Raw genomic sequence first — 25,236 nt, forward strand, 5'->3', positions numbered from 1 at the left:
GCGTTATTTTTAGCTGTTAACATTTTTTTTGATTTTTATAGTCATTCTTTCGTGCCTTGCTCTTGCTTTTGATCTTCTTTGCCTGGAGCGATTCCTTTTATCACCTTTTATTTTACAACTCGCTGCTCATTGTGGCGTCTCATTTAAGCTTAATCAAGCAACTATTCAACAACAATATAAAATACAAACAATATTACAGACACACACATGCATGCACTTTAGACTGAGAAGCTAAAGATAAGCGTGGCTTTGTGTGAAAAGCGAGACGCGACTTGCATAAAATATCGCAAAACGTCTACACACACATACACACATACTATATAATACACACAAACATATATGTAATACATACAAACATACACGAAATGTGTACAAATATATGTATGCGGCTATTTAAGTATGTTTTTATTACTTAACAAATCATTGGCTACGCGATTTCTGTGCGCATTTTATTGCTTGTATTTATTAGCCGTAACTCTTTCCAGGTTTTTAGTTTTACTTTACACTGGCAATATCTTATATTTTATTGTTAATTAATTGCTGTGATTTTCGATAGATTAAGTAAATATTGCACTGTAGAAGAGACCTTATGGTAACCACATATTGAATGAAAGCAAAAGTTAGGTAAGGTGGGCCGAAAAAAACTGATATTATTTTTTTACTTGATATTCTAAAAAATAGGTTCTTAGACACCTCTAAGATAGTCTCTTCAGGTATGGACAACGGGAAGGTCCTCCGACTTACAAGTTTCTGTTTTCTTATTATAACTAACTACTTGAGAAAATATCTCCTCTCATAGAGATGGTGTCTAACGATTTTTTCGTAACTGTTTAATGTATATTAACGGTTGATGTTTGTTAATTTAAGTCATATTTTTTATACTTTTATACAAAGTATACTCGTTTTATTCACCTAACGGTTGTTTGTATCACCTAAAACTAATTGAGAAAGATATCGAGTTATATATACGATCGTATATGATCAGGATGACGAGACGAGTTAAAATCCGGGCGTGGCATCGCCCACCTTTAGGGGAAATCCTATATGTCAGGTACTACTCGACCAATTACAGTATACAAATCATACATCAATGAAGTTGTCAGATAAAATTTTGCACAAATAGTGCCCCCATGGTATTTTATCCTACGCCTAAAAATTGCGAAATCGCATAACTTGTGTCTTGGGTAAAAGAAAGTCAACATTTTCCTTAGCCCCCATATACCTAACATAAATATTTTCGAACCTCCGGTTCACTTTATACCGCATATATCGGTCAATATGTAAGAAATCTTAATGAAATTCAGAAAGAATTTTCTGTTTGATAACAGTGTATCATTTTTTCAAATGAATGAAATCACGGCGATACTTTCCTAAGTGTGATACAAAGTTTTGCCAAAACCTGAAAGTGTTCCTAGGCCTTTGCTTCTTGTAATTTGTAAGACTATATATAATATAATGTTCGATTACAACCGAACTTAGCCCTTCCTTACTTGTTAAGGATGAAGCTGATTTGCTATTGATATTATTAATTAGTTTGACTTTACATAGTTGCAGTTATAATAGAAATTAAGTTTAGTTCGTCGATGAAATAAAGCAACAAAATCATTAAGAATATGATATACTTGTAGATGAGAAATTATTGTCAAAATCAGTTTTTAAGAGATATAAAGAATTAGAAAGCGAAAGGATAGCCTAAAATAAGATATATAGCTTCGAAATTTGAAGTAGCAAATATGACAGATTATACCGAAGAGTGAGTTCTAGACATGATTTGAGATGAGATACAGTTCAATATTACTAACCAAAAATCAAAATAAAATAAAAGAATACCAAATATTAACAAATTAAATTGTAAAAAGTAACAGTTTACTTGGAAACATTTAAGCACTTTTCATAACTACAAATATATTTATGTATATATGTAAATTAAGATTCCGACTTTTTATGACCTACTAACCTACAAGTATCAAAGTGTTGGAGGTTTTATTAAAAAACTTATTAAATATTTCAAATGTTCTTGTATTTTTTTCACTCAGAACACACCTTCCATACATACATAGAACAATGCGCAAAAAATAATCCCGCTTACAACCGGTATTTGTATGATATTTAATTATGTTTTTGTTTTTGTATTTTTAATATTTTGTTCGGCTACACAATGAGGTCACGATTTATCTCAACCAAATCTAAATGGCAATAATTAAAAGTAAAAGAGAAAAACTAAAAAAATATTACCGAAAAAATTTAGTCATTCTGTTGTTGGCAATTAACGGCGGTTCAAACACATGAAAGTATACATATGTGCGTATGTAGGAGTGCATGCAAAAATTTTGCTGACAAAAATTTAAAACAAACAGCGATTATGTTAGCTGTGTGTGTGAGTTCTAGCATACAAATAAACGACGTTGCAAAAGAACAGCCCGTTAAAAAATTAGTAATATAATCGGAATGAAGCAGAAAGCAACAGCGTGATAAATCACTTTTTTTTACTTGTACGCATGTACTTGACGAAGTAAAAAAGTACTCACACATAATTGCATAATAATTCAAGCAATTTGCTCTCGAAAATTCTGAATGAACTTCCTTCCAATCAGTTTTTGCCATTGACATTAGACAAATTGTTTGAGGAAATTATATAGAAGATCACGTCAACCGACAATTTATTTTAGGTTACTTGGTGTAGTACACAGAATTATAACTATGATTTTAAATTACTATTTACTATGTTTTATACCTAACATTTTTTATATAAGTATATACCAACATGTGTATGTATAATTCTTCACAGAATAATAATTTTTAATGAAAAAATATTTTAACTACTAAGGAAGTACTAGATGCTGTCGCAAGTTAAAATAATAAGTAAATAGTTCCAATACTAGATATCCAACTTATAGTTCGGAGGAATTTATCGTAGAGACAACAGTCCAAAAATCTTCTTGATAATATGGGTTCAGTTACAGAAAATTTCGATTCCGCCAAATATCTCTAAGAGCAATATGTCTTCGATTTTCTAGACCTCAGAGAGTGGCTATTTGAACAAGAAAGTGGTCTAAATTAAATATATCGATTTAATCAAATAGAGATAGTGAAAGAGTAGCCAAAGATTTTAATAATTTAATTTAATAAGAAGTGGAAACGGACATAGTTACTAAGAAATAGAAAGTGCTTATTAATGGAAACGTCGAAGACCTTATAAAATGTATATCTAAATGATCAACGTGACGAATTGAGTCGATTTAGCCATGTCCGTCTGTCTGTTCATGTATCTGTATATACGCGAACTAGGCCTTCAGTTTTTGAAGTATCGAGCTCAAAATTTCCACACGTTCGTTTCGCCCCAAGAAGTTGCGCCCTTGTCGGAATTACCGATATCAGCTGTGACACAAACTGAACGACCGGAATAAAGTACTTGCATGGAAAGATTTGTCATGTGACGGGATATCTTCACGAAATTTGGCCTGGGTTATTATTTGAAAAGTATGTTCCAATAGCAATTGTTAATAAAAGTATAAGTATAAGTCCGTGGTTTTCGAAAGAGTTATATAAATTGAAAAACAGAAAAACTCGAGCCTTTAAACATTTTAATAAAAACCGGTTCACTTGCGAACTATTCTAAATATTCTTTATTGCGTCGACAATATTTTGACCTAAACAAAAAATGTTATAATAATTAATTAAATAAAGTAAAAAATAATATTGTAAGTAATCCAAAATCGTTTTATGTGACAATGATATTATATCCAATATGTTTGCAGAATTTTTCAAGGCAAACTGCTGTAATAATTCTTCCAAAACTTTTCCTTATCAGCACGTGCTGTGTTCGAATACTTTAATTAACGCTCCAATTATTTCTGAAGAAGACGTATTTTAGGCTATCCTTGAGTTATGACCCACTCATGCTTCCTAAAAAATAGTGCCAAATATATTTACTTGCCTTTGACAAGGATATTTAATTCCTCTCTTAAACACGGAATATTTCCTTCAATATGGAAACAGTCATTTATAATCCCTTTGCATAAAAGTGGATTTAGATCCAACATTGAAAACTATAGAGGTATCGCAAAACTATCAGTTATACCTAAAGGGACTTTAACATACTTTTGCAAAGCTTTCGATAAAGTAAATCTCTCGATTCTTATACATAAACTTGATCTGCTGGGCTTTCAGCCAAGATTCCTTCAACGGGTATCTTCCTATCTTTATAATAGAACACAACGAGTTATATTTGAGGATACACCTTCAGATACAATTAATTTTTCTTCAGGTGTTCCGCAAGGTAGTCATCTTGGCCCGATTCTGTTCTTGTTGTTTATTAACGATATCTCTTCAGTAATAGAATTCTCAAAAATTTTATTATACGCTGACGAAGTAAAGCTTTTTAAATCATACACTTCAACTGAGGAAAGGTGTCTGTTGCAAACAGACTTAAACAATTTGGTTGCATGGTGTGATAGAAATGATTTGCCATTGAATCTCAATAAATGTAAGATGATGTGCTTTTCACGTAGATCTGTGCACCACTCTTCTTCTACACCATATTCTAGAGCAAGTTTTTAACTATGTTGATTTGGGAGTTAATATGGACCCTAAGCTTAATTTTAGTCTTCATATTGATACCCTGGTCTTAAAAGCAAAAGCTGTCCTCAGTTTTGTTAAACGTTGGTCTAAAGAATTTAGTGATCCGTATATTACTAAAACACTTTATACAATTTTGGTTGGACCTATATTGGAATATGGCTCTGTTGTATGGAACCCTGGCTACCAAATCCATTCTGACAAGTTAGAGTCTGTTCAAAAACAATTTTTACTTTTCGCCTTAGCGCATTTCCGATGGGTTTCTAGGGCAAGTCTACCTCCATACACTAGTCGTTTAAAACTTATTTATCTACCTACACTTTCTAGTCGTAGGGAAATGCTTGGCATAATATTAATATAATTAAATTTAATATCCCGGTTCGCCTTTCGAGGCAGTTTAGACCTTTACTGCTAAAATCCTGTAGATCAAATTTTGAACTAAATGAGCCATTCCGCCGTATATGTCATGATTTTAATTCTCATTCCAGCACATTTGACTTATCTGACTCACTTTTCAAAATTAAGAAGACTTTAATGTGTTCTCTTAATAAATGAAAATGTAACAATTTATTATATTGTAACTTTAAATCTTAGCTGTTGAAATTCTGTTTGTTTCTGTAGCTGAACAGTTTTAGATCTCAACACTTAAAAAGCTCTCTTGCCTTTTTTGACTCGGCTAATTCCGCACGTATGCGGATTGTGCCCCTCGCGTCGGTTGGGCGGGAGGAGGGTAATCGTTGGGTTATTATTAATATATAAGGCAGTAATGCAATCTGCGAAGAAATTTACAAATCGCCGATTTTGTATTTGTGAATTGTATTATAGTTTCGGTGTAGCCGAAATTAAATTTTTTTTCTTTTTTCTCAAAAAGTGCGATAGATATACGAAATTGAACAAGCTCGGACCGAGCTTGAACAACAAACCTTTCCGTAAATTTTAAAATCACAAAGTCCTTTTTATTGTGGAATTTTTGGTGAGAAATTCAAATATTTAAATACCTACATTAAAATTTCAATGAAATCTATTAATTTATATGCATATTTCTGTTAAGACGATACCTAAGACCTGACAACTAACCCTACAATTATACTCTTCTAGTAAAAGGAAGATATTACGATAGTTTTATCCGCTTACGATCTCGTGCTGTAATTTTGACTTAAAAAGAAGAAAATGCATTCAGTGGTTCTTGATGTTATGACGAATTGAGATGAATACTACAATACTCGACATCGAAAGTTCAAATACAGCTACGTCAACTATCCCATATGACAGAACGAATTATACAACATCTTCAAAAATAATCAAAAATTTAAGTTTAAAAGCACTTCTGAATAGCTTAAAGCTCGTACGAATAGTTAGGGAATTTCTGGCTCCAAACGAAGACTATATTGCAATGGACTAAAAGTTTAGAACTGATTTCTTACGGTAATTTCGAATGTCCGAACGTCTTGTAAATTTGTCGTGGAACCCTTTAAGTTAGATGTACGTACCGAAGTTTTAAGCTCTAAGGTCTGCCGAGCTTTTAGTAATTTCATAAGAAAACAGCATATTTTTTTTAAATTTTTTATTAAAAAAGTACTTTTACTTGTATTTAATGTTAAATACTACCAATATCACCTCTATTGCCAATATAGTATTCATTTGCTGTTTAGCATTTATACGAGATTTCATTTCTATATGGAATAACTAAGCAATGGAATACTTTTACACATAAATTAACACGCCTGTACTCAAAACTGGTTTTCTTGCGCATTATTCACCTCAGCTGGGCGTAAATAAATCAATAAAAGGTAAAAAAAACTTAAATATTTTCCACCGTGATTCGTTGACCAGTTATGCATGATTATTTAGTTCGTCTGCCCGTTAGGCTTTAAGCCCGCATAACTGCAGCAGCTTTATACCACATCACAAGATGACTCACCTACCTGTTTCGAATAATTCTGTCGTATAATTTGAGAGCTGTGTCGATTTCGTAATCAACTCTTGGCACTTTTGCAGATCGCTGTGTTTGCTCTTTTGCCATTTGACCATTTCACGCCAGCATCCATGAGCTTACACCATTAACACCAAGCAATAATTAGCCCACTGTTCGTTGATCGTTGTTTGTGTCCGGCCATCGATCGGAGATTGGCGTTTATTGCCGCTTTTTGTCATCGCCACAGGGGAAGTCGGCGGAGCTTACACAATTTTGCTTACAACGATTATAGACTGTATATATTATATATAATATATATATATATATATATATATATACCCTTACCTGTAAGTATCTATATGCTTATGGATTAAAGTATAGATACATATACATATATTGTATATATGTTTATTTCTTTAACACCGCAGTATTTTCTTTAAACTTTAATGAGTTTCTTTGTTTATTTTGCTCTGCCAAATTCGCTTGCCGCTTTTGGTAATGATTTTCGACATTGATTATCGCATTTTTCGCTTTCACTAAACCAGTCACAGCTGACGTCGGTACAAATTTTTTATCTTATATTCCCATACAAATTATTCATGCCTTAATACTATATATATATATGTGTTATGTGGGCAGCTTTTTGATAGTGTTCACGGCTTCATTGATTGCTATGACTTTATTGAGGGAGTTTTTTTTGGAATTTTGCGTAAATTTTAAAATACTCTGAATTTTACTACCATCTGATTTTTATTTTCACTCATTACAGGTATGATGATTTTCAATGAACTCTCGTGTTAAATTTTAAGACATTTTTTGTTGAGTGTGTGGCTAACGTACTTCGTACTGTGAAAGGAACAAAATCTCAAACCTTCAAAAAGCGAAACAGCTTATAAATAGTTTGTCTATACGTATACTCGATTCATACTCAAAAAGTCAACTACGATAAGATGCATCCATAGGGGATGTTATGAGTTTCGGCTTTGTGTCTCTAATGTTAATGGGCCGATTTTCGGACTAATGTTATAGTCGTTAGCGAAGATGGTTGGACGACTCACATGAGGCGAGTTTTCTACGATTTCAAATCCCTCGTTGAATGTTTTGTACTACCCAATTTATATATCTGCATTGGGGATGGAATACAGACTTTGACCGTTTTGATTGCGGCATTCCTTTCTTTGTAACACTCAACGGATTTCCCTTTACAAACTAAATTGTAGAAGATAAAGATAAATTGTGGCGACAGTGCTGATGTTCAGTGATCATCCATAAAACTGGGTTGAAATCGATTTTGATTAAGGTGATATATAACAACACGTATATCGCTCTTATTATAAGTCATTAATTATTTTGCATATATGCGGGTAGTAACAGACCTTGACCGACTAAAAATGCTGTTTTGTACAATTATATAGACCCACACTGTTGTGGAAAAAACTGAGTAGTTTTACCGAACTAGTTGGTCACAATTTGTATTTTCTTGACTCTTACTTCCACACTAGCACACTGCAGAGCAGCTATTTTTTATTCTAAATATTTTTCTCGCGTAACAGGTTAAGTGATTGTGTTGAATAATTCTAAAGCAGTTTACATACAAGTTCCTCTTGTAAATAATGTCGAAAATATTACGATCTCCAAGTGTAGTCCCCAATTTAAAAGCGATTAGTAAACAAACCTTACCTAATTTAGGCTTCGTCACTAAAGCGTCACCATTTATAAGTTTTACCAGCGAAAGAGTTCCCAACCCATAAATAACTTCATTCATATTTCACTCTGGATTTACTGAGATCTTTAATTTACGACAATAACAAAAAATATGTCCTTACAATTTTTGAAATGTCTTCCATTCAGACTTAAGTTGTGACCCTTTTGACAGGATGTCAATATTTTATAATTGTTTGATTAGCAATCGGAGAAATTTTTCAACACACCTTAGTTACAGTTAAGAAGATAACAAAGCGCGTTCTTGTATGGTTTGATTTGTAAGAGTAAACATAAATAAACACTACCGAGAAATATTGTAGCATACATCTATTTTGTATATCACAGTAAAAATAACACCTTCAAAATAAAAGATTTCTATTAATAAAGAAGATCAGCTTATGTTAAAACGCTTAACCCAAAAATAAGATTCATTACTGCACGCATTAGTTTATAAAATATTATCATGAGTGAAATCTTAGTCGAAGTCTTTCAGAAATAATAAGGAAAGTAGTAGAGACCAAAAACAATCCGAAAATTAAGCGAATGAGGCTCCGAAAAGATTTCATTGCGGGTGAATAACAGTTATAAATAAAGGGTGTTGTTTTAGACATGTGATTTTCAAGAAGAAATGAAAAGAAAAGAAATTATGTTACGGCCAACAATTTAGCTTTATTATAAAGATGCGTTTCCACTTGACTCTAACATTATGACCGGGTTAATTATACCCTGAACAGGGTATATTAAGTTTGCCACAATGTTTGTAACACCTGAAAGGAAATGTCAGAGATCCTATAAAGTATATAGGTAGGTAGGTGCCATACAACCTTACCGATCAAAGTTCTTGTAAGGAATCTTTTGTATTTGTGAAGGATATTCTTGCTTTGGTGAAACAAAATGTTCTCTTTCATTTGATATTACTAAATTTTACAAAAAGCAATGTTTGTAAAAAATAACAATAAATATGTTCACTTCTTCGAATAAATGCTTATTTATAGGGAATTACTCACATTGTTTTGATATTAACGCAATTTCACTTATATTATAATTTTGCTCATGATTGTATATAGAATATTACACAATGCATAAACGTTACATTTCGAAAACCGCCGATGTAGTTTTTAATCGCAAATATGTAATAACATGAATAAAAATGTGTAAATATATAAATTGGATCAAATAGAACCAATACATGTACTTATGTACATACATAAATGTGTATGTCGATATGTTAATGTATCTGCCTGGGCGACTTTAAGTGATTCACGCCAGTTAACCGGAAACTTACAATAGTGTTATGAAGAAGAAGCAACAACGAGTACTTTCTGTTAGTGAGAAGAGAGTTTCTAATATTGAATCATCGAAACGCTCAATAAAAATTCGATAAACCGAAATAGAGATATATTTTTACTCAAAGCTTTTAGAGCGGCAGATCGTAGGCAAACCACTCAATTTGTAGCAGTAGGTGCTGAGGTATGGTTGCTTATATGCAAGATTTTTCAAAAATTAAGCATAGTGCCGTATTTTCTAACTTTATTGGCTCGTCAGGATATTTCATTCACATATGGTAAATATACTTAAAGTGTAATTTAAATTGAAAACGGTTATACTAAAATGGTTATAACTCACTCTACATAGATAATAGAACACTAATATTAGGATTTGAAAATACCACAATTGCATTGTCTAAGAGGAAATTTTAGGAAAGCTGGTCATTTATTGACCCTATTTAATTATCTTTATCTTTGATCCCTACCCGTTCTATTCAAACAGGATGCAGTATTTTTTATACTCTTGCATCATGTTTCTACAGAGTATAAAAGCTTTGTTCACCTAACGGTTGTTTGTATCACTAACAACTAATCGAGTTAGATATAGGGTTATATATAAATATATAATTGATGAAGATGACGAGATGAGTTGAAATCCGGCTGACTGTCTGTTAGTCCGTCTACCTGATAACTTGAGTAAAAAATTAGATATCCTGATGAAACATATACACATATTCCTTGGTACCCATGGGAGGTAGGTATTGCAAATGAAATCGGACCATTGCGACGCCCACAAAACGCCATTAAATTAAGACTTTTAAAGTGCCCTAACTAAGCCGCAAATTAAGATGCAAAACTTTAATTCAGTACAGGTGATCGCAGTAGCCAGGGACACCTGTGAGCTAATATACATACATATATATGTACTTGTATGTGTCTACAAGTGCTCTGCTTATTACTCATAGCCACTTGAGTTCGAAACAAAACTTTCTCTTCTTCAGCAAAAGTAAGAAAGAGTAAGAAATACTCAACACACACACACACACACACAGAGGAAGTACACAATTACACAGACGGCTCCACTTGCCTTTGTTTTGGACGCTGACTGCAGAGCGGATGCCAGCGCAGGTATGTGGTATTCGGTGGATATCGCTTTAGCGACTTCTAATTGAGTGACCAGTTAACTGAGTTGCGCGCACTTTGCCGACCGTTAGTCTTGGCTGTTGGAAAACTTTGCTCGGTTAGTCGATTGCGAACGCGCAGCTAAGCGGGTTGTTTGGAGTAAATTAGTTAAACCGTTCGTTAGTTTGTTAGTGAATTAGAAGTAAGCGCAAACATACGCATATTGTACAACGATAAAAGCCGTTGCTATCGGCTCAAACGTGCGATCGATTAATTTAACGAAAACAAAAGTTTGAAATAGTTTGTAATTCCAAAAAATTATTTAAAATAAAAAATATTTATTGCTAAAAATGGTGCTTAAGAGCCACTCACACATATTAGTGCTTTCGCTGGTGTTTTTAACGCTGTTTCACCAATTGGTGGCATATAATTTGTCACCGAAGCCGAATATGATTGTTAATGATCCACAATTCGCCACCGGCATGCCAAAAGTCGAGTCTTCTTACTTTGGTTTTACGATCAACTTGCGGCCGTTGGGGTAAGTGAGTGTTGGTGTTGTTTGTGGGTGTGTGCGGGCGATTTCAGTGACCGCTTGTGTGTGTGTGTGTATAAGTGATACCTGTGTAATGGTGCATTACGGTTACGCATGGATTTTTGGGATTTATAAAATGTGCAAATAATATGTGCCCTGTTATTGTATGATTCATGTATATTAGCAAGAAGTATATTATGAGTTGATTGAAAACTGTCCGGCAACAAAAACACTTGTGCTGTTGAAGACGTGCCTGTGTTTGTGCATATAATTGTGTGTTGCAAAACATAATAAAACAATTGTAAACTCAAGGCGCTTAGTAATGATGTTGAGAAAAGTACTTAAAATAAATTTTAATTATATACAATAATTTAATAACAACAATTTAAAAATAAAAAACTTAATTATAAAATTAAGTATATTTTTAACAGATATATTTTGAATAACAAATGAAAAAAATTTTTTGGTTTATTATAATATTTTTTTTTATAACGAACGATGAGTTTTATTTCACCCGTTTTTGTAAAAATAATTTAAAATAATTAAAAACAACAGTGTACTTTTTAACAGTATATTTTTTATATTTTTTATATAACAAATAAACAAAATTAAAAATAACAATTTTAAAAAATATTTTTAATTACAAAATCTTTTTTTTAATTATGACCAATTTATTTTGAAAACTTTTTCGTTAAAAACATTAACAATACCACAGCATATTTTTTAAAGGAAAATTTTTCATAACAGATTAACCCATCAAAGTTTGTTATAATGCCAACTAAAACTATTAGTATTAATAAAAATAAAAAATTGCTAAAGAAGAGCATGTAGTTACTTTGAAGTGAACAAAAATAAATAAATGTATATGTATGTACATAAATTTGTTTAAAGATAACAATAAATAATATTTGTTAAAAAAGTAAAGGCAATAAATATCAGTAAACAATATTAACTATATTAATTAAAAATAAAATATAATTGAATAAATATTATGCGTATAACCAATTAAAAGAAATATGTATAGATCAATGTGTTGAAAATTATTAAATAATACCTATAATAAAAATTAAAGAAATAAAAAGAAGAAAAGAAATAAAAAAATGAATACTAGTAAATAAAATAAAAAAACAATTATAATATTATTACAAAATATATACATACATTTAAAATATGATAAATGTGTTTAAAAAATAGTATTTATAAAGTCAATTCATCAAAAATAAGGTTAAATAAAAAAATTTAATTATTTGATGATGATTTGATAATGATACAATAGATATTCATATTTATCAAATATATTACTCTTTTTTATATAATATAGCGCCGTAATGCATAAAATAACAATTTGAATCTAAAATCCATTAAAAACACAAATTAAATTAAGAACAAAAATTACTGACTCTACCAATGCAACATATGAAAGGTCAAAAATAACTTTGGAGAGGAAAATTGCTTGCCGAGGAGCACCGCCAATACAAGTAGTATTTTTAAAAAATGGTTTTCTCATACGTGTCAGCCCATAAAGCACTCAAACCAAATTTTAGCGATTTTCTTTTTTTGCATATAAATTAACTTCTCACTTCAAACCATCCCCAACCTCATATGATCATATGATATTTTTCTGGACATTGAGAGTTCGATAATTTTCCCACATTACCAACTGAGATTAGCTATAAATATCTCACTCATGATTTTAGGGTGCTCTCTTTAACTTAAAATATAGTCTTGAAAGACTGAATGAGAAATTTTTGTGTCTCACGCGAGGAGGGCGAATATAAAAATTTTTGTTAAAGTCTCAGAGATTGCAGATCCGATAGAAATTCTTCTTTTGTAAGCTTAGAAACCAATTAGATCAGTGAACAATTATATAACATATTCATTAATTATAATGCAAAGTATTTATTTCATGATATTTAAACGGGTTAGGTCCTCAAGTCTTCATATGACATCGGTAAAATATAGGCATATGGAGAACCCTTATAGTTTTAAATAGCTTCCAATTAGGGTCTGTATTTTTATACCCTGAACAGGGTATTTTAATTTTGCCACGAAGTTTGTAACACCCAGAAGGAAACGTCGGAGATCATATAAAGTATATATATAAATGATCACCGTGACGAGCTGAGTTGATTTAGCCATGTCCGTCTGTCCGTCTGTATATACGCGAACTAGTCCCTCAGTTTTTGAGATATCGATCTGAAATTTTGCACCTGTCCTTTTCCAACAAAGAAGCTGCTCATTTATCGGAACGGCCGATATCGGACCACTATAGCATATAGCTGCCATACAAATTGAACAATCGGAATCAAGTGTTTGTATGGAGTCTTTCATTTGACGAGTTATCTTCACGAAATTTGGCATGTATTATTATTTAATTCATTAATCTAATCTCCGAAGAAATTGTATAGATCTGACGACTATAGCATATAGCTGTCATATTAACTAAACGATCGGAGTAAAGTGCTTGCATGGAAATTTTTTTTATTTGACAAAATATCTTCACAAAATTTGGAACGGATTATTACCGATATAAGGCAACGATTATTACCTCCGAAGAAATTGTGCAGATCGGATCACTATATCATATAGCTGCCATACAAATTGAACGTTCGGAATCAAGTTCTTGTAAGGGGCCTTTGTATTTGTGAAGGGTATTATAGCTTCGGCGCAACCGAAGTTAACGTTTTTCTTGTTATAAGTTCGTTTTCCAAATCATAAACTGCTATTTTGCTATTTTATAAAACTTACTTATAGATACTAGATTCTTTCAGAAGTTACTCTAAATTCATTTTCCACTCTCAAAATAAAATTCATTGTCAAGAAACAAATGTTCTAAAGTCGAAAAAAGTAAAAAACAATTAAATTTCTAAATATTTGCCAAAATACAAAAGTATATGTACATATAACTATATAAATATATATAGAGAAGAAAGAAAATAAATGCAAAATATATGTATGTATGTACGTTTATATGTACATAGGTAAACTCGCACACCAAATAGGAGATGAAGTCATACTTAAATAAACATACTCGGTAGATTGATAAAAGCGAAATAACAATAAATGGGTTATGACTGTTGTCTCCACAGTATTGAAGCACATACTTGAACTTATCTACGTACATACTTATGTATATATTTATCTCTGTGGAGTAGTTCAATTTGCCATTTTTTAGATTTTCAACTATTTTAGAATTCTTTACAAAAAACTTGATCTACACTCCGGCATACCAGTATTGTATACTCGCATATTTACGGTTCACAATGGAATTTATTCATCGCTTTACAAATACGAATTTATATAAATTAATAAACATCTATCGTTATCGGCCAACTTCAGTGACGGTGCCAAAGTGAGATATTAATACGTTGATAAGATTAGACTACATTTTGCCTTTACCACGAACATTAAAGCTTTGCGTTTGTGTAAATATATAGAAATATTGGTAAATAACGGTGAATTTTGCAATGCTAACCATATCTATGGCTGTTTGAATATGTGTGGCTACTTTAAGGATAAGTAAATAGCCAACGCCTTGTTTTAGTATAGACCGTATATGATATAAATAAATATGTTCAATTTTTTATAGAATATTTTGCAAATATATAATATATGTACATATGTAATACATGAGTATTGATTATCAAATAGTTTCGATTTGCGCAAATTATGCAATTCCAGGTGTGTTCGGCGCATCAATATCAGATTTAGTGAGTATGTATGACAGCTGTCATCTATATCATATATAAGTAGTTTATGCATACAGAGTAAATAACATAGAGTAGAGGTCAGCACAATTAATATGCAATTTTAATTAATTGTTGATTATCGCCTTCACAATAAACACCCTTTGTGCACTTGCTAAAAGCTTAAATCGATATAATATTCATTTAACGCTTTTTGCCCTCAATTCTCAACACATTTCACTTTTGAAGAGAAACGGTAACTTCGCCTGCATCGAAGCTATAAAACCCTTCACGGGTGCATTATAAAAAGATCCTTAGCTTGATTTGGATTGGTCAGTTTGTATGGCAGCTATAAGCTATAGTGATCGGATCTGAACAATATGTTCGGATATTATAACGATGCCTTGGATAATAATTTATGGCAAATTTCGTGAAGATTCCTTAAAAAAAATAGTTTTCCATATAAGGACTTAAGTTTGATCGGTCAGTTTGTATGGCAGATATATGCTATAGCAGCCCGATCTGAACAATTTCTTAGGAAATTGTACCGCGGCCTTGAAAAATACTCCGCGCCAAATTTCGTGAAGATATCTTGGCAAATAAAAAAGTTTCCATTACCAGGACTGGACTTTGATCGACCAATTTGTCTGGAAATCTTAACTTCCAAGACTTCTGGAGGTAACATGTGCAGGATATCGTTACTATCAAGTGAACCTGCTCTAAGAGCAAATAATTGCCTTGTTCTATTAAGAATCGTATCTTCAGATAGTTTTCATTTCAGGCAGGGTGAGAGTTGTACACCCTTCTAGTTAATAAAGCTGACTATAATTGTGATTTATGAATCAATTTTAAAGGCTTTACGATCGACCGATTTTGTTTAACAAAGGTTTTGAATTTGTCGCTATATTAAATCGTTCAGCGTTAATAACATATTTGATTAGGTTAACTGCTATCTTTTAGGCCTTTCAGTCACAATCGTTTTTAAGCTGTCAGGGTTAAAGTAAGCTCTAGGTTTATGAAATCTTCAACGAACGCTTTAGAACAGTCTTGCTCTAAAACAAAGCAACGCTATCTTTTTTCAAGTAAGTTTGTTAATAGTATTCCTAGCATTCCTCTATTACTTACCCGTAAAACGAACGACTAAGCTGAGTCGGAAACTCTTTCGAAGAGGTACATAAATTGTTTAAACTCACCCGACGACGTGGCAGGAATTCGTTACTAAAGTGAACCGGTTTGTCGCTTTCATAAATATGAAAGCTCTATTAGCATGAGGGCAAATAATTTTGATTAAAAATCGTACCTTAATTTTTTTATTCATATGAGGCTTCTTTATGGAGCTGTGGATTACTTGTATTTAAGTATATTTCTGTGTATACTTTTAGTAGTATTTTTTTAATTTGCGATCTTTATGTTGTCAAACAAATGTAGGTTTCGAAAATCACTAAAACTTGTGACAAAACCTCAGTTTCTCGGTTTCGTTCAGCTATTTTCGAACTCAGGGCAAAGATAAGCATGTCCTCGGTTCGTTTCACTTACCTAGTGAACTTTTTGGTCACATATGTTTGTTCTTATCACTCGTTGGTTGCAGTATCATAAGATATTATCCATTCATTCTCAATAAGTGGTTTGTTGTTATAATGACTTGATTCGGTTCAGTAAAGCTTGATTCATAACATTTTCAGGAAATTCCTTGAAACATTCAGAAGTACATATTCTCGTATATATTATATTAATTAATCACAAACTAAGAATGACTATAAATGACGTGTCAGTGCTCTTCGTGCCTACTGCTTTAGATATTATATAATTTTCGTATAGTTGTAGGTATATCAGTTATTTGTTATTTTTGATATTTTCTGAGCAGTTCATTGAGGTCATCCGAACTATTTTTGTGCATAAAACCACAAAATAATAATATTTCACCAAATAAGAAATTAACGCCTTTCTCGGCTTCGCTACTCTGTATGTTTGTTGTTGAGCTGCAAGAATTTTTCTTGGTTTGATTAACTAATTTCATAGCAATGACCAACCGCTGCTGATAAAACAAATTAACGCTCATATAAGCGTTTCTCTGTAAAAATATTTAACTCAAATAAAAGAGTATGTGCTCAAATATGATTCCATACATAATCTGAAAACTGAAGAAGAGATGACAGCCCTTGATAAATCGCATTCTCTACACTACTAATTGCCTAAAGGGAACTTTAACTTAAGAGTTTGAAATGTTTGAACCGCATCTAGCCGAGTAATTTATTTTATGAGAAGCCATACAGATCAGCTTAATATAGCCTGTCGAAGGATTTACAAATTTAGAGCGTATCTGAAGTTCAGTTCTATGTAAAAGGCGTTAACTAAGGCAACTAGGCCTAAAGAGCTTAGCATATAACTAAACTAGTAGTAAGAAACTACGATTGGTATTAATATAATTAATGAATTTATGGAAGTAAACTCGGTTGACTGACTTTGTCCTCTTATGTGATTTTGGGAGTTCATTTTACTCTATTCCACTCCACGACCAATTATTTTTATTTCGTAGGAAGTAATATTTGTCAAAGCTATTTAAGTTACGAGCATAGAAATTAAGTGAAGTGAGTTAAGTTAGAGGTGAAATCCTTGCATTTCACTCAAAGAATATTATCTAAGTCAACACCTATATCACGCAAAGAGATAATACTTTATTCAAGTTCGAATTATTTATTATAGAAAATGTTTTAGCTTAGATGAGAACTACTACTTCTGTCCTGATTGGATATTCAGACTAGAAAATTATTGATTTAATTTCGCATAGAAGTCTCACACATTTTGCTCTTATTTATTTTATATATTTTATATATGTTAAAAGTTCTGTTTCTAACCTCAATTTATCTAATTTAAATCTTCGCAGCATAATTGTGGGTGCACCACGTGCTCAGTCCACACTACCAGCGCAGCGAAATGTCAATGAAACTGGTGCCATATATCGGTGTACTCTGTCGCCGACTTCCACATGTAATCCATATGTTATAGATGACAAAGGTAATCGCACACTCGAGAGGACCGACTCGTACACCTACGATAATGAGGCGCGTGACTTTCAGTGGCTAGGCGGTGCCATGGACGGCGGCACAAAGGATACCGATAAATTGCTCATATGTGCACCACGTTTTCTGGCGCCCACCGCTAGTGATTACTTAATGAATGGCGTGTGTTACTGGGTCGCCGATACGCTCAACGATAATCCTAAAGATGTGCAAAGGATTTCACCTTTAAGACTCAAGGAACTGCAAATGAAAACCGTTAATAATCACCGAACTTTTTTTTATATGCTTGCCGAGGAGGGTTTGAGTGCGCATGTTACAGATAATAATGAGGAGTTTGTCATTGGTGCGCCAGGCATAAATACGTGGCGTGGATCGACGATACATTGCCGCAAGCGATTCGAGGAAGATCCCACGCTGAGTCGACGTGATACGAGCAGTCAGTCTAGAAAGCGTGTGACAAGAGATCTTGAATTTTCCGGCCAATATACATTGGACACTGAGGAATTACAAAATGATTCGTACTTCGGTTATGCTGTTGGTTCGGGTTACTTCGACAGCAACAACAAGAATCAGCTATTGTATGTAGCTTCGGCGCCACAAGCCAACCTGCAGTCAGGCGAGGTGAGTAAACGTTAAATTCAAGAGTTTAGTTGTCCAATCTGAAATCTTCGATAACTCTTTCCACAACAGGCCTATTTGTATAAATACTCGGAAGACAGTCTGCTCAAATTGAAGCGTATCTATGTGTTCCGTGGTGAGAAGTTTGGTGAATATTTCGGTTACTCACTGATCACTGAAGATCTTAACGGTGATGGGCTCACCGATGTCGTTATCTCAGCACCACAATACTCCGTAGCGGGTTATTTCGATAATGGTGCCATCTATGTTTTTCTGAACAAGGGAAATGTAAGTGTACACGAAACCTAGAAATTTAAAGCATAGTATAAAATAGTAATATATTTACTCATTTACAGTTTAATTTCGAAAGAAAAGTAATCGTATCGCCGATGCAAGGCAAGGCACGTTTCGGTACGACCCTCAGCCGCTTGGGTGATATCAATCATGATGGCTTCAATGGTTTGTGAATTTAGCCTTAGCAGTTCTATATAATTTTGTCCCTTCTCCTTTACAGATATCGCAGTTGGCGCACCATTTGCCGGTAATGGCGCTGTCTTTGTCTACCTCGGCAGCACTAACGGTTTACGGGAAGAGCATAGCCAACGTCTGGATGCGCCAGAGTCGGTGAGCAGCAAATATGGTGAGCACATGTTTGGTCATGGGCTCTCCAGGGGTGTCGATATCGATCGCAATGGCTTCAATGACTTTGCCATCGGTGCACCGAATGCCGAAGCGGTTTTCGTCTATCGTGCCTATCCAGTTGTTAAGATACACGCTGTTGTCAAGTCGGCTACACGTGAAATCAAAACCGATCAAAATTCATTCAAAATCACTGCCTGCTATAAAATTAGCACCACGTCTACACAATTAACCGGTCAGGATTTGGCGGTACGCATTGTCGTGGATTCACAGGTTAAGCGCGCTAAGTTCATACAGACACGCACGAATGAGATCAGTTTTAATGTATCGGCGGGATTGCAGGAACAATGTCGCACGTTCGATTGTGAAGTATACACAAATGTGGCGGATATATTCAAGCCGATCGAATTGGAGATGCATTACGATCTCATTAATGGTGTGCCGAAAACGGAAGGTGAGTAAAATGATCCCAGTGGAGAGTGTGTGAAGGGTGGTATTAATAATGTGAACCTTAGTTTACTAACCTGTAGGTATACTTGGAGGAGAAAAGCACATGTGGGAGTCTGATCATAAAGGGAATAAGAATTTTATTTTCTTGCTGCTCAAACGATCAAAGCGATATCATGATCTATCAGATGTTCCCACTAGTAGTTGCAGCAAATTTATTAGTTTTCTGACATTGTCCGGGCTGGTCGTTCACGTTCACGTAGCATTTTATCTTTGTACCTTTATCAACTTACTTGATAACAAGAGAAACCTTTCTACCTATAGAAAATCTCTCCATTTGTTTGAAAAATTTGAGCTCTGAGTTCACCACTTAGACTAAATGATAGGAAACTGAATCTTTTACGCGTATATTCAATATTTTCAGGCTCCTGATAGTCTCATATGCTAATAAACCTTAACAAGGGGTCCCAGAGAAAAATATTTCAGCTAAATTAAGGGGTTATAAATCGCCTATTTAGAAGGCTTAGCACTTAAGCTAAAGCATTGGACGTACGACTATAAAACTTTGAAGTATGTCTCATTTTCAATTATGAGGGTTTCTCGCATTTTACTTAACCTCCTTCATATAGAAATAAATCGGACATTATGGGTAGTCTTAGACCTTGTAGATGCGTCGCTCAAAACTCAGAATTTGTTCTCAGATAACACCTATTTATTATATTCACAGTTTTCTGCGATAAATGTGCCGCCGTTGATCCCGCCGAACCGACCATATATAGAGAGAAAATTATTTTCAGCACTGGCTGCAGTTCCGACATTTGTGTAGCCGACCTAGAAGTTAAAAGTCGAGACTTGAAGTAAGTTTCCTTATAAATAATAAATACAAATGCAATAGTAACATTAATTTAACGTCCTCCAGTCACACATATATACTTGGCAGCAGTCGTACGCTATCCGTCACCTATGACATAACGAATCACGGTGAGACCGCTTATCTACCTCAAATCAGTCTCACTTCATCGAACCACATGCCATTCGCCAAGATACCAGGAACCTGTCGTCCTAAAGAAACTGATTATTTAGAATGTGACTTAAAAAGTAATGATGTGTCGATGGCAAAAGGCGCCACCACTTCATTTACCGTTACTTTCGATGTTTCGAGTATAACGGGTAAAGCAATGATATTGACTGCTAAAGTTTTCAGTACCGGAAAAGAGGCGAATGAAGCCAATAATGTCGCGACCGATGTCATAACACTGGGAGAATTCACGGAAATCGATGTTGTTGGGTAAGTTGTATGAAAGGTGTTGAAATTTTAACAATTATAAGATTTGAGAGTCTGACCTCTGTGAAAAAATGGCAAAGGCTTCTCGGAATATTTTTCGATTTCTAAATATCAACCTGAAACTGTCGATAGGAATAAAATATTTGAACTGGCATCGTTCGTTCGCGTTATCGAAAATATATTAAAAAGAAAGCTTTTAGGTGACTGGTTTTTTCAAGAGAGTTGCCACTTCTTTACAATTTTTTTTATGAAATTATATTATACATTGATCGAATTATTACAATATAGGTATCAAACTAAAGAGTTTTACGAAGACTTAGCGTGGAAAATATGTTTGAGAAAAGTTGCCACCTATATGGAAATTTTTATTCCAACAATATCACAATATTGGTCTCAAATGAAATGTATTTGGGAAATCTTCAATACTTGTCGAACAGATTACTGGAATCAAATTTTTACTACATGCCTAGTGAAGTCTAATTTAATTTAGGGATAACAAGATCTTTCCGAATACACAAATTACTTTTAAAATATTTTATATTAATTTTTTATTTTTTAGTATACCCAAAACAAAGCACATCAATCTGGAAGAAGTGAGCAATTCCTCGCAAATAATCAATAACTATGAGGTAAGTTTCCAAGTGCCTCGAGTTAGTTCGGAACTTTCTAACATTTAATTTTTATTTCGCCAGATAAAAAGTATGGGACCCAGCACGGTTGGTACTATAGATGTGGTATTTTATATACCGGTAGCATACAAAGTACCCGGTACTACGAACACCATACAAATCGTGGAAAAGGATAGAATAAATATGCAGGCCGTAAGTGATGCACAAGTCGTTGCCATCGATTATTTTGAAAATAATACACAGCTTATGATGAATGCGATCGAAATCACGTCGAGCACACACAGCACGACCAGTATCAACTCAAACATACAAATATACAAAGAGAAACAGTTTAGTTCAAGTTACGAATCGATGGGCCTCTATGATTTGCCAGTCGAAAGCGAGAATTGTAAGTTGAAAAGCCATAAAAAAATTACATAACAGATTATTTGAGTAAACTCTACTTCCAGACTATATCGATGACAGCTCGCAAATGTCCATACGACGAAAACGGGAAGTTGCTGCCAACACGGCCACCAAAGCGCAGTACGAGCGCATCGTCAAGGCGCACGAGCTGTTGGGTGAGGATCTCAAGGGTAAATTGCCCGTGAATCGTACGATAGTCTTCAACTGCCATGACCCGGAGATGACAGTTTGTGTGCGCGCCATTATGCGTTTGTATAATTTCAAGCCGGAAAAGCCGCTCACTGTCAGTATGAAATATCAAGTCGATCTGAGAGAGATCAATCAAATTCTGATTGAACCATGGGAATATTTTGTTATACTTATCGATGTGGATGTGAAAAAAATCGGCGACTTGCATAAAAATACTTTGGCGATACGTAAGAGCATAGATTATAATATTGTGTCGAAACATCAGCTCTATGGCACACCAATCTGGGTCTATATATTGGCTGTATTGGGTGGACTGTTGCTATTGGCGGCAATCACATACGCCATGTATAAGGTGAGTGTTTATGACATGGAAATATTTCATAAAATTAAGGAACCAAGAAGATCAAACAAAGAAAGTAACAAGGCTAGTAGATAGACAATTGTTAAAAAACTAGATACTCAAGTGCTTACGGAGCCTCCATCTGGTTTCTCTTGTTTTTATATGAAAAACATTTTTTATAGACCTTTAAGAGAAGTACAATCTATGGATTAATATCTGCAGTTAGTGAAATACTTTGTTTTATGAAAATTCGATATGAAGTAAGGATTCGAATAGTTCTTAGGTAAAACCTCGTTTTATATAACCATACTGAAAGTACTACAGGAACACAAGACTAGTCCGACTCTATACATATATTAAAACAATCTGAGCAATAGCTCGTTTTTTGCTATTTCTTTAAAATATTTATGAAAATGTTTGAAAATTTTTAATCGGAAAAACATATCGATATATCCTCCTATAAACTTTCTACAGCATAATGCATTCAGCGATTATTTGTATAGCTCTTAGTTTGATCTACATTATATATGTATATTCTATAGATTTTTAGTATATCCGTAATAGTTTTAATGAAGAGTCTTAACATATTTACATATAGGGAAATTTTTACGAAGACATCTACAACTTGCTGAAAGAAAGTCTTATGTGAGAATGGGTAGAATCAAATAATAACCACGCCCGCTCCAAATATTATATAACGGTTATGTTGAGAACTACCAAAAAAATGATAACTCACGCAATAAATGAGCTACAAGCATTATATTTCACAACCAGCATGGCAGAGAAGAGCTCCATGGGAGCAGGTATAAAAATTGGGCAAAGGGTGTGGCGCCGCCCACATTTAGTTCAACGAAATTCGGTGTTATATATTCTCCTAAGATTTCTATATCAAAGTGCAAAAATGGGGAAATCGGATAACAAGGCCTACTTTCCGAATAACAAACTTTTCAATTCTATCCACTAATAAAGTGATAGGAATAAAACCTTGAGAAAATACTGTTTTTGACAATAGCTTTTCCCCAAAGTCCCCTGACATCGAACATGTGACTAAAGCTTATTTTATACCGAAAATATGGGTAAAACACTGAAAAATATTATGGAAATTTAGAGAGAATCATTTTGTGATAATAGTGTACCCTTGTGTCCAAACAGGGCAAAATCAGATCATTACTTACATTAGCCCGCATATATATAACATAAAAATTTTCGAACCTCTGGTTTACTTTATACCGTATATACCGGTCAACATATGAGACTTCTTAAGCCAATTATACCCCTGGCCCCTATATACCTAATATCCGGTTATCAAACTTCCGGTTGAATTTATAGCGTATCGAAGATGTCGGTCTGTTCTCGAGTATACTTGATTGTTGTAAGACGTTAATGCAATCATTCAATATCTTTCCCTAAAGTTTAGTTATGAACTAAGTTTTGTAACACCTGAAAGTATTGCCCAGCCTTTGCGCTTTGCCAGTTGCGAGAGTATAAGTTGTTCGGTTACACCTGAAGTTAGCCCTTCCTTACTTGTTTTGATTATTTCTTTATAATAACTTTGGATTTTATTTATATTTTCTATTTTAATAATTTTACACAAAATCAAAAACAAAAAAATTTTTTTGTCTTCAAATTTTACAGCTCGGTTTCTTCAAGCGCGCCAAGAAAGAACAAATGGATGCATTGGTGCATCAAGGCTCAACGCAACCGGCACAAGATGTAGAGCCAGAAGCCGAAAATCTTAACACCGAAAGGAATTAAATGTGGAAGAGTAATAAAAATATATTTTTTATATATATTTTGTTAATTTTTAAAGCAATTATTTTGGCTGAACGGCTTTATCATCACACAAAAAATGTGCGCTTGGTTTAACTGAAAATAACGAGTTCATTAGTTCATCATTTTCTTACTTTTCTAAAAAGCAGGAAATGTTAAATTATCTGCAACTCTTACTGTTTTTATTTTTATTTTTATTTTTTTAAGTTATTCTTTTTTTTTTTTAATTTTACTGCTTAAAAACTGAAATCACACGATTTAAAAGAGAAACACACACGAAACCAAATGTACCAATCGATTTAAGCGTTGCATTCTATTTATATATTTATATTTTGATTGTATTGTAAATTGTATAGACTTTAGTTAGGCGCTTTTTATAAATAGTATAGCATATAAATTAAAATAAATATGACAGAGCAGAACAATAATTAGTTTAGGCTTAGTAGCTGCCATGTGTACATATAAGTATGTAGTTATGTTAAGTTGCTACTTAAAGGGTGTTGCCGATCAATTTAAGAGGTGCAGAATTTAGAAAAAAAAAAATTTTTTAAACACAGTAAATGTGAAAAATATTATATATTACTTTGAAAGTTGAATAAATTTTTATACTTTCTTCTAAATCCATTTATTGGTGGCACCCTGTGTACATATGTATGTATTGAATAAAATAATATAAATTACATACTAATACTTTATAGAGGTATGTATTTCAGTATGTTCTCTATAAAATTGAAATTTCCATATTCATATGTATGTATATGGAATGCAATATCCTTTTGTGAAAAAAAGACTTTTTGTTAATAGAGTGCATTTAAGATAAGTTGAAATGAAATATTTCTGTAAAAATAATAATAATTGCCAATAGTTGTCGTCTCCTTTAAGCATTAGCTAAGTTAATGTAGGTATATGCTATATACTTACAATTGAGTGATCTTCAGGAAACTTTGCAGTCACTAAATAACAGAACTATTTATATAAGTCAAGTATTATAATAGTGAAATAGTGTTTTTATGAAAGTGATTACCTTTAGTTTTAAGTATCTTGAAAATTTTATCGTATTTTTTACAAATAAAATACAAATTTTAAGAA

The 25,236-nt window shown here is 33.2% G+C and overlaps 1 protein-coding gene across 2 annotated transcripts in view; it reads left to right on the top strand.

The window, feature by feature from the left end:
• Positions 1–25,236, top strand: part of scb (scab) — a 39,475-nt gene extending 14,239 nt beyond the window's left edge. Inside the window, exons 1-11 of one of the 2 annotated variants that reach the window (XM_014243681.3) lie at positions 10,679–11,125; positions 17,690–18,446; positions 18,516–18,731; positions 18,800–18,902; positions 18,958–19,536; positions 20,257–20,386; positions 20,449–20,817; positions 21,374–21,443; positions 21,507–21,831; positions 21,893–22,389; positions 24,013–25,236. In XM_014243681.3, the coding sequence (XP_014099156.1) occupies positions 10,938–11,125; positions 17,690–18,446; positions 18,516–18,731; positions 18,800–18,902; positions 18,958–19,536; positions 20,257–20,386; positions 20,449–20,817; positions 21,374–21,443; positions 21,507–21,831; positions 21,893–22,389; positions 24,013–24,132 (3,354 nt within the window). In that variant the 5' untranslated portion in view covers positions 10,679–10,937 and the 3' untranslated portion in view covers positions 24,133–25,236. Of the gene's footprint in view, positions 1–10,678; positions 11,126–17,689; positions 18,447–18,515; positions 18,732–18,799; positions 18,903–18,957; positions 19,537–20,256; positions 20,387–20,448; positions 20,818–21,373; positions 21,444–21,506; positions 21,832–21,892; positions 22,390–24,012 lie in introns of those variants that run through there. The other variant, XM_070108440.1, reaches the window with a different exon arrangement.

The sequence above is a fragment of the Bactrocera oleae genome, chromosome 4 (assembly GCF_042242935.1).
Source record: "Bactrocera oleae isolate idBacOlea1 chromosome 4, idBacOlea1, whole genome shotgun sequence".
Classification (NCBI taxonomy): Eukaryota; Metazoa; Arthropoda; class Insecta; order Diptera; family Tephritidae; genus Bactrocera; species Bactrocera oleae.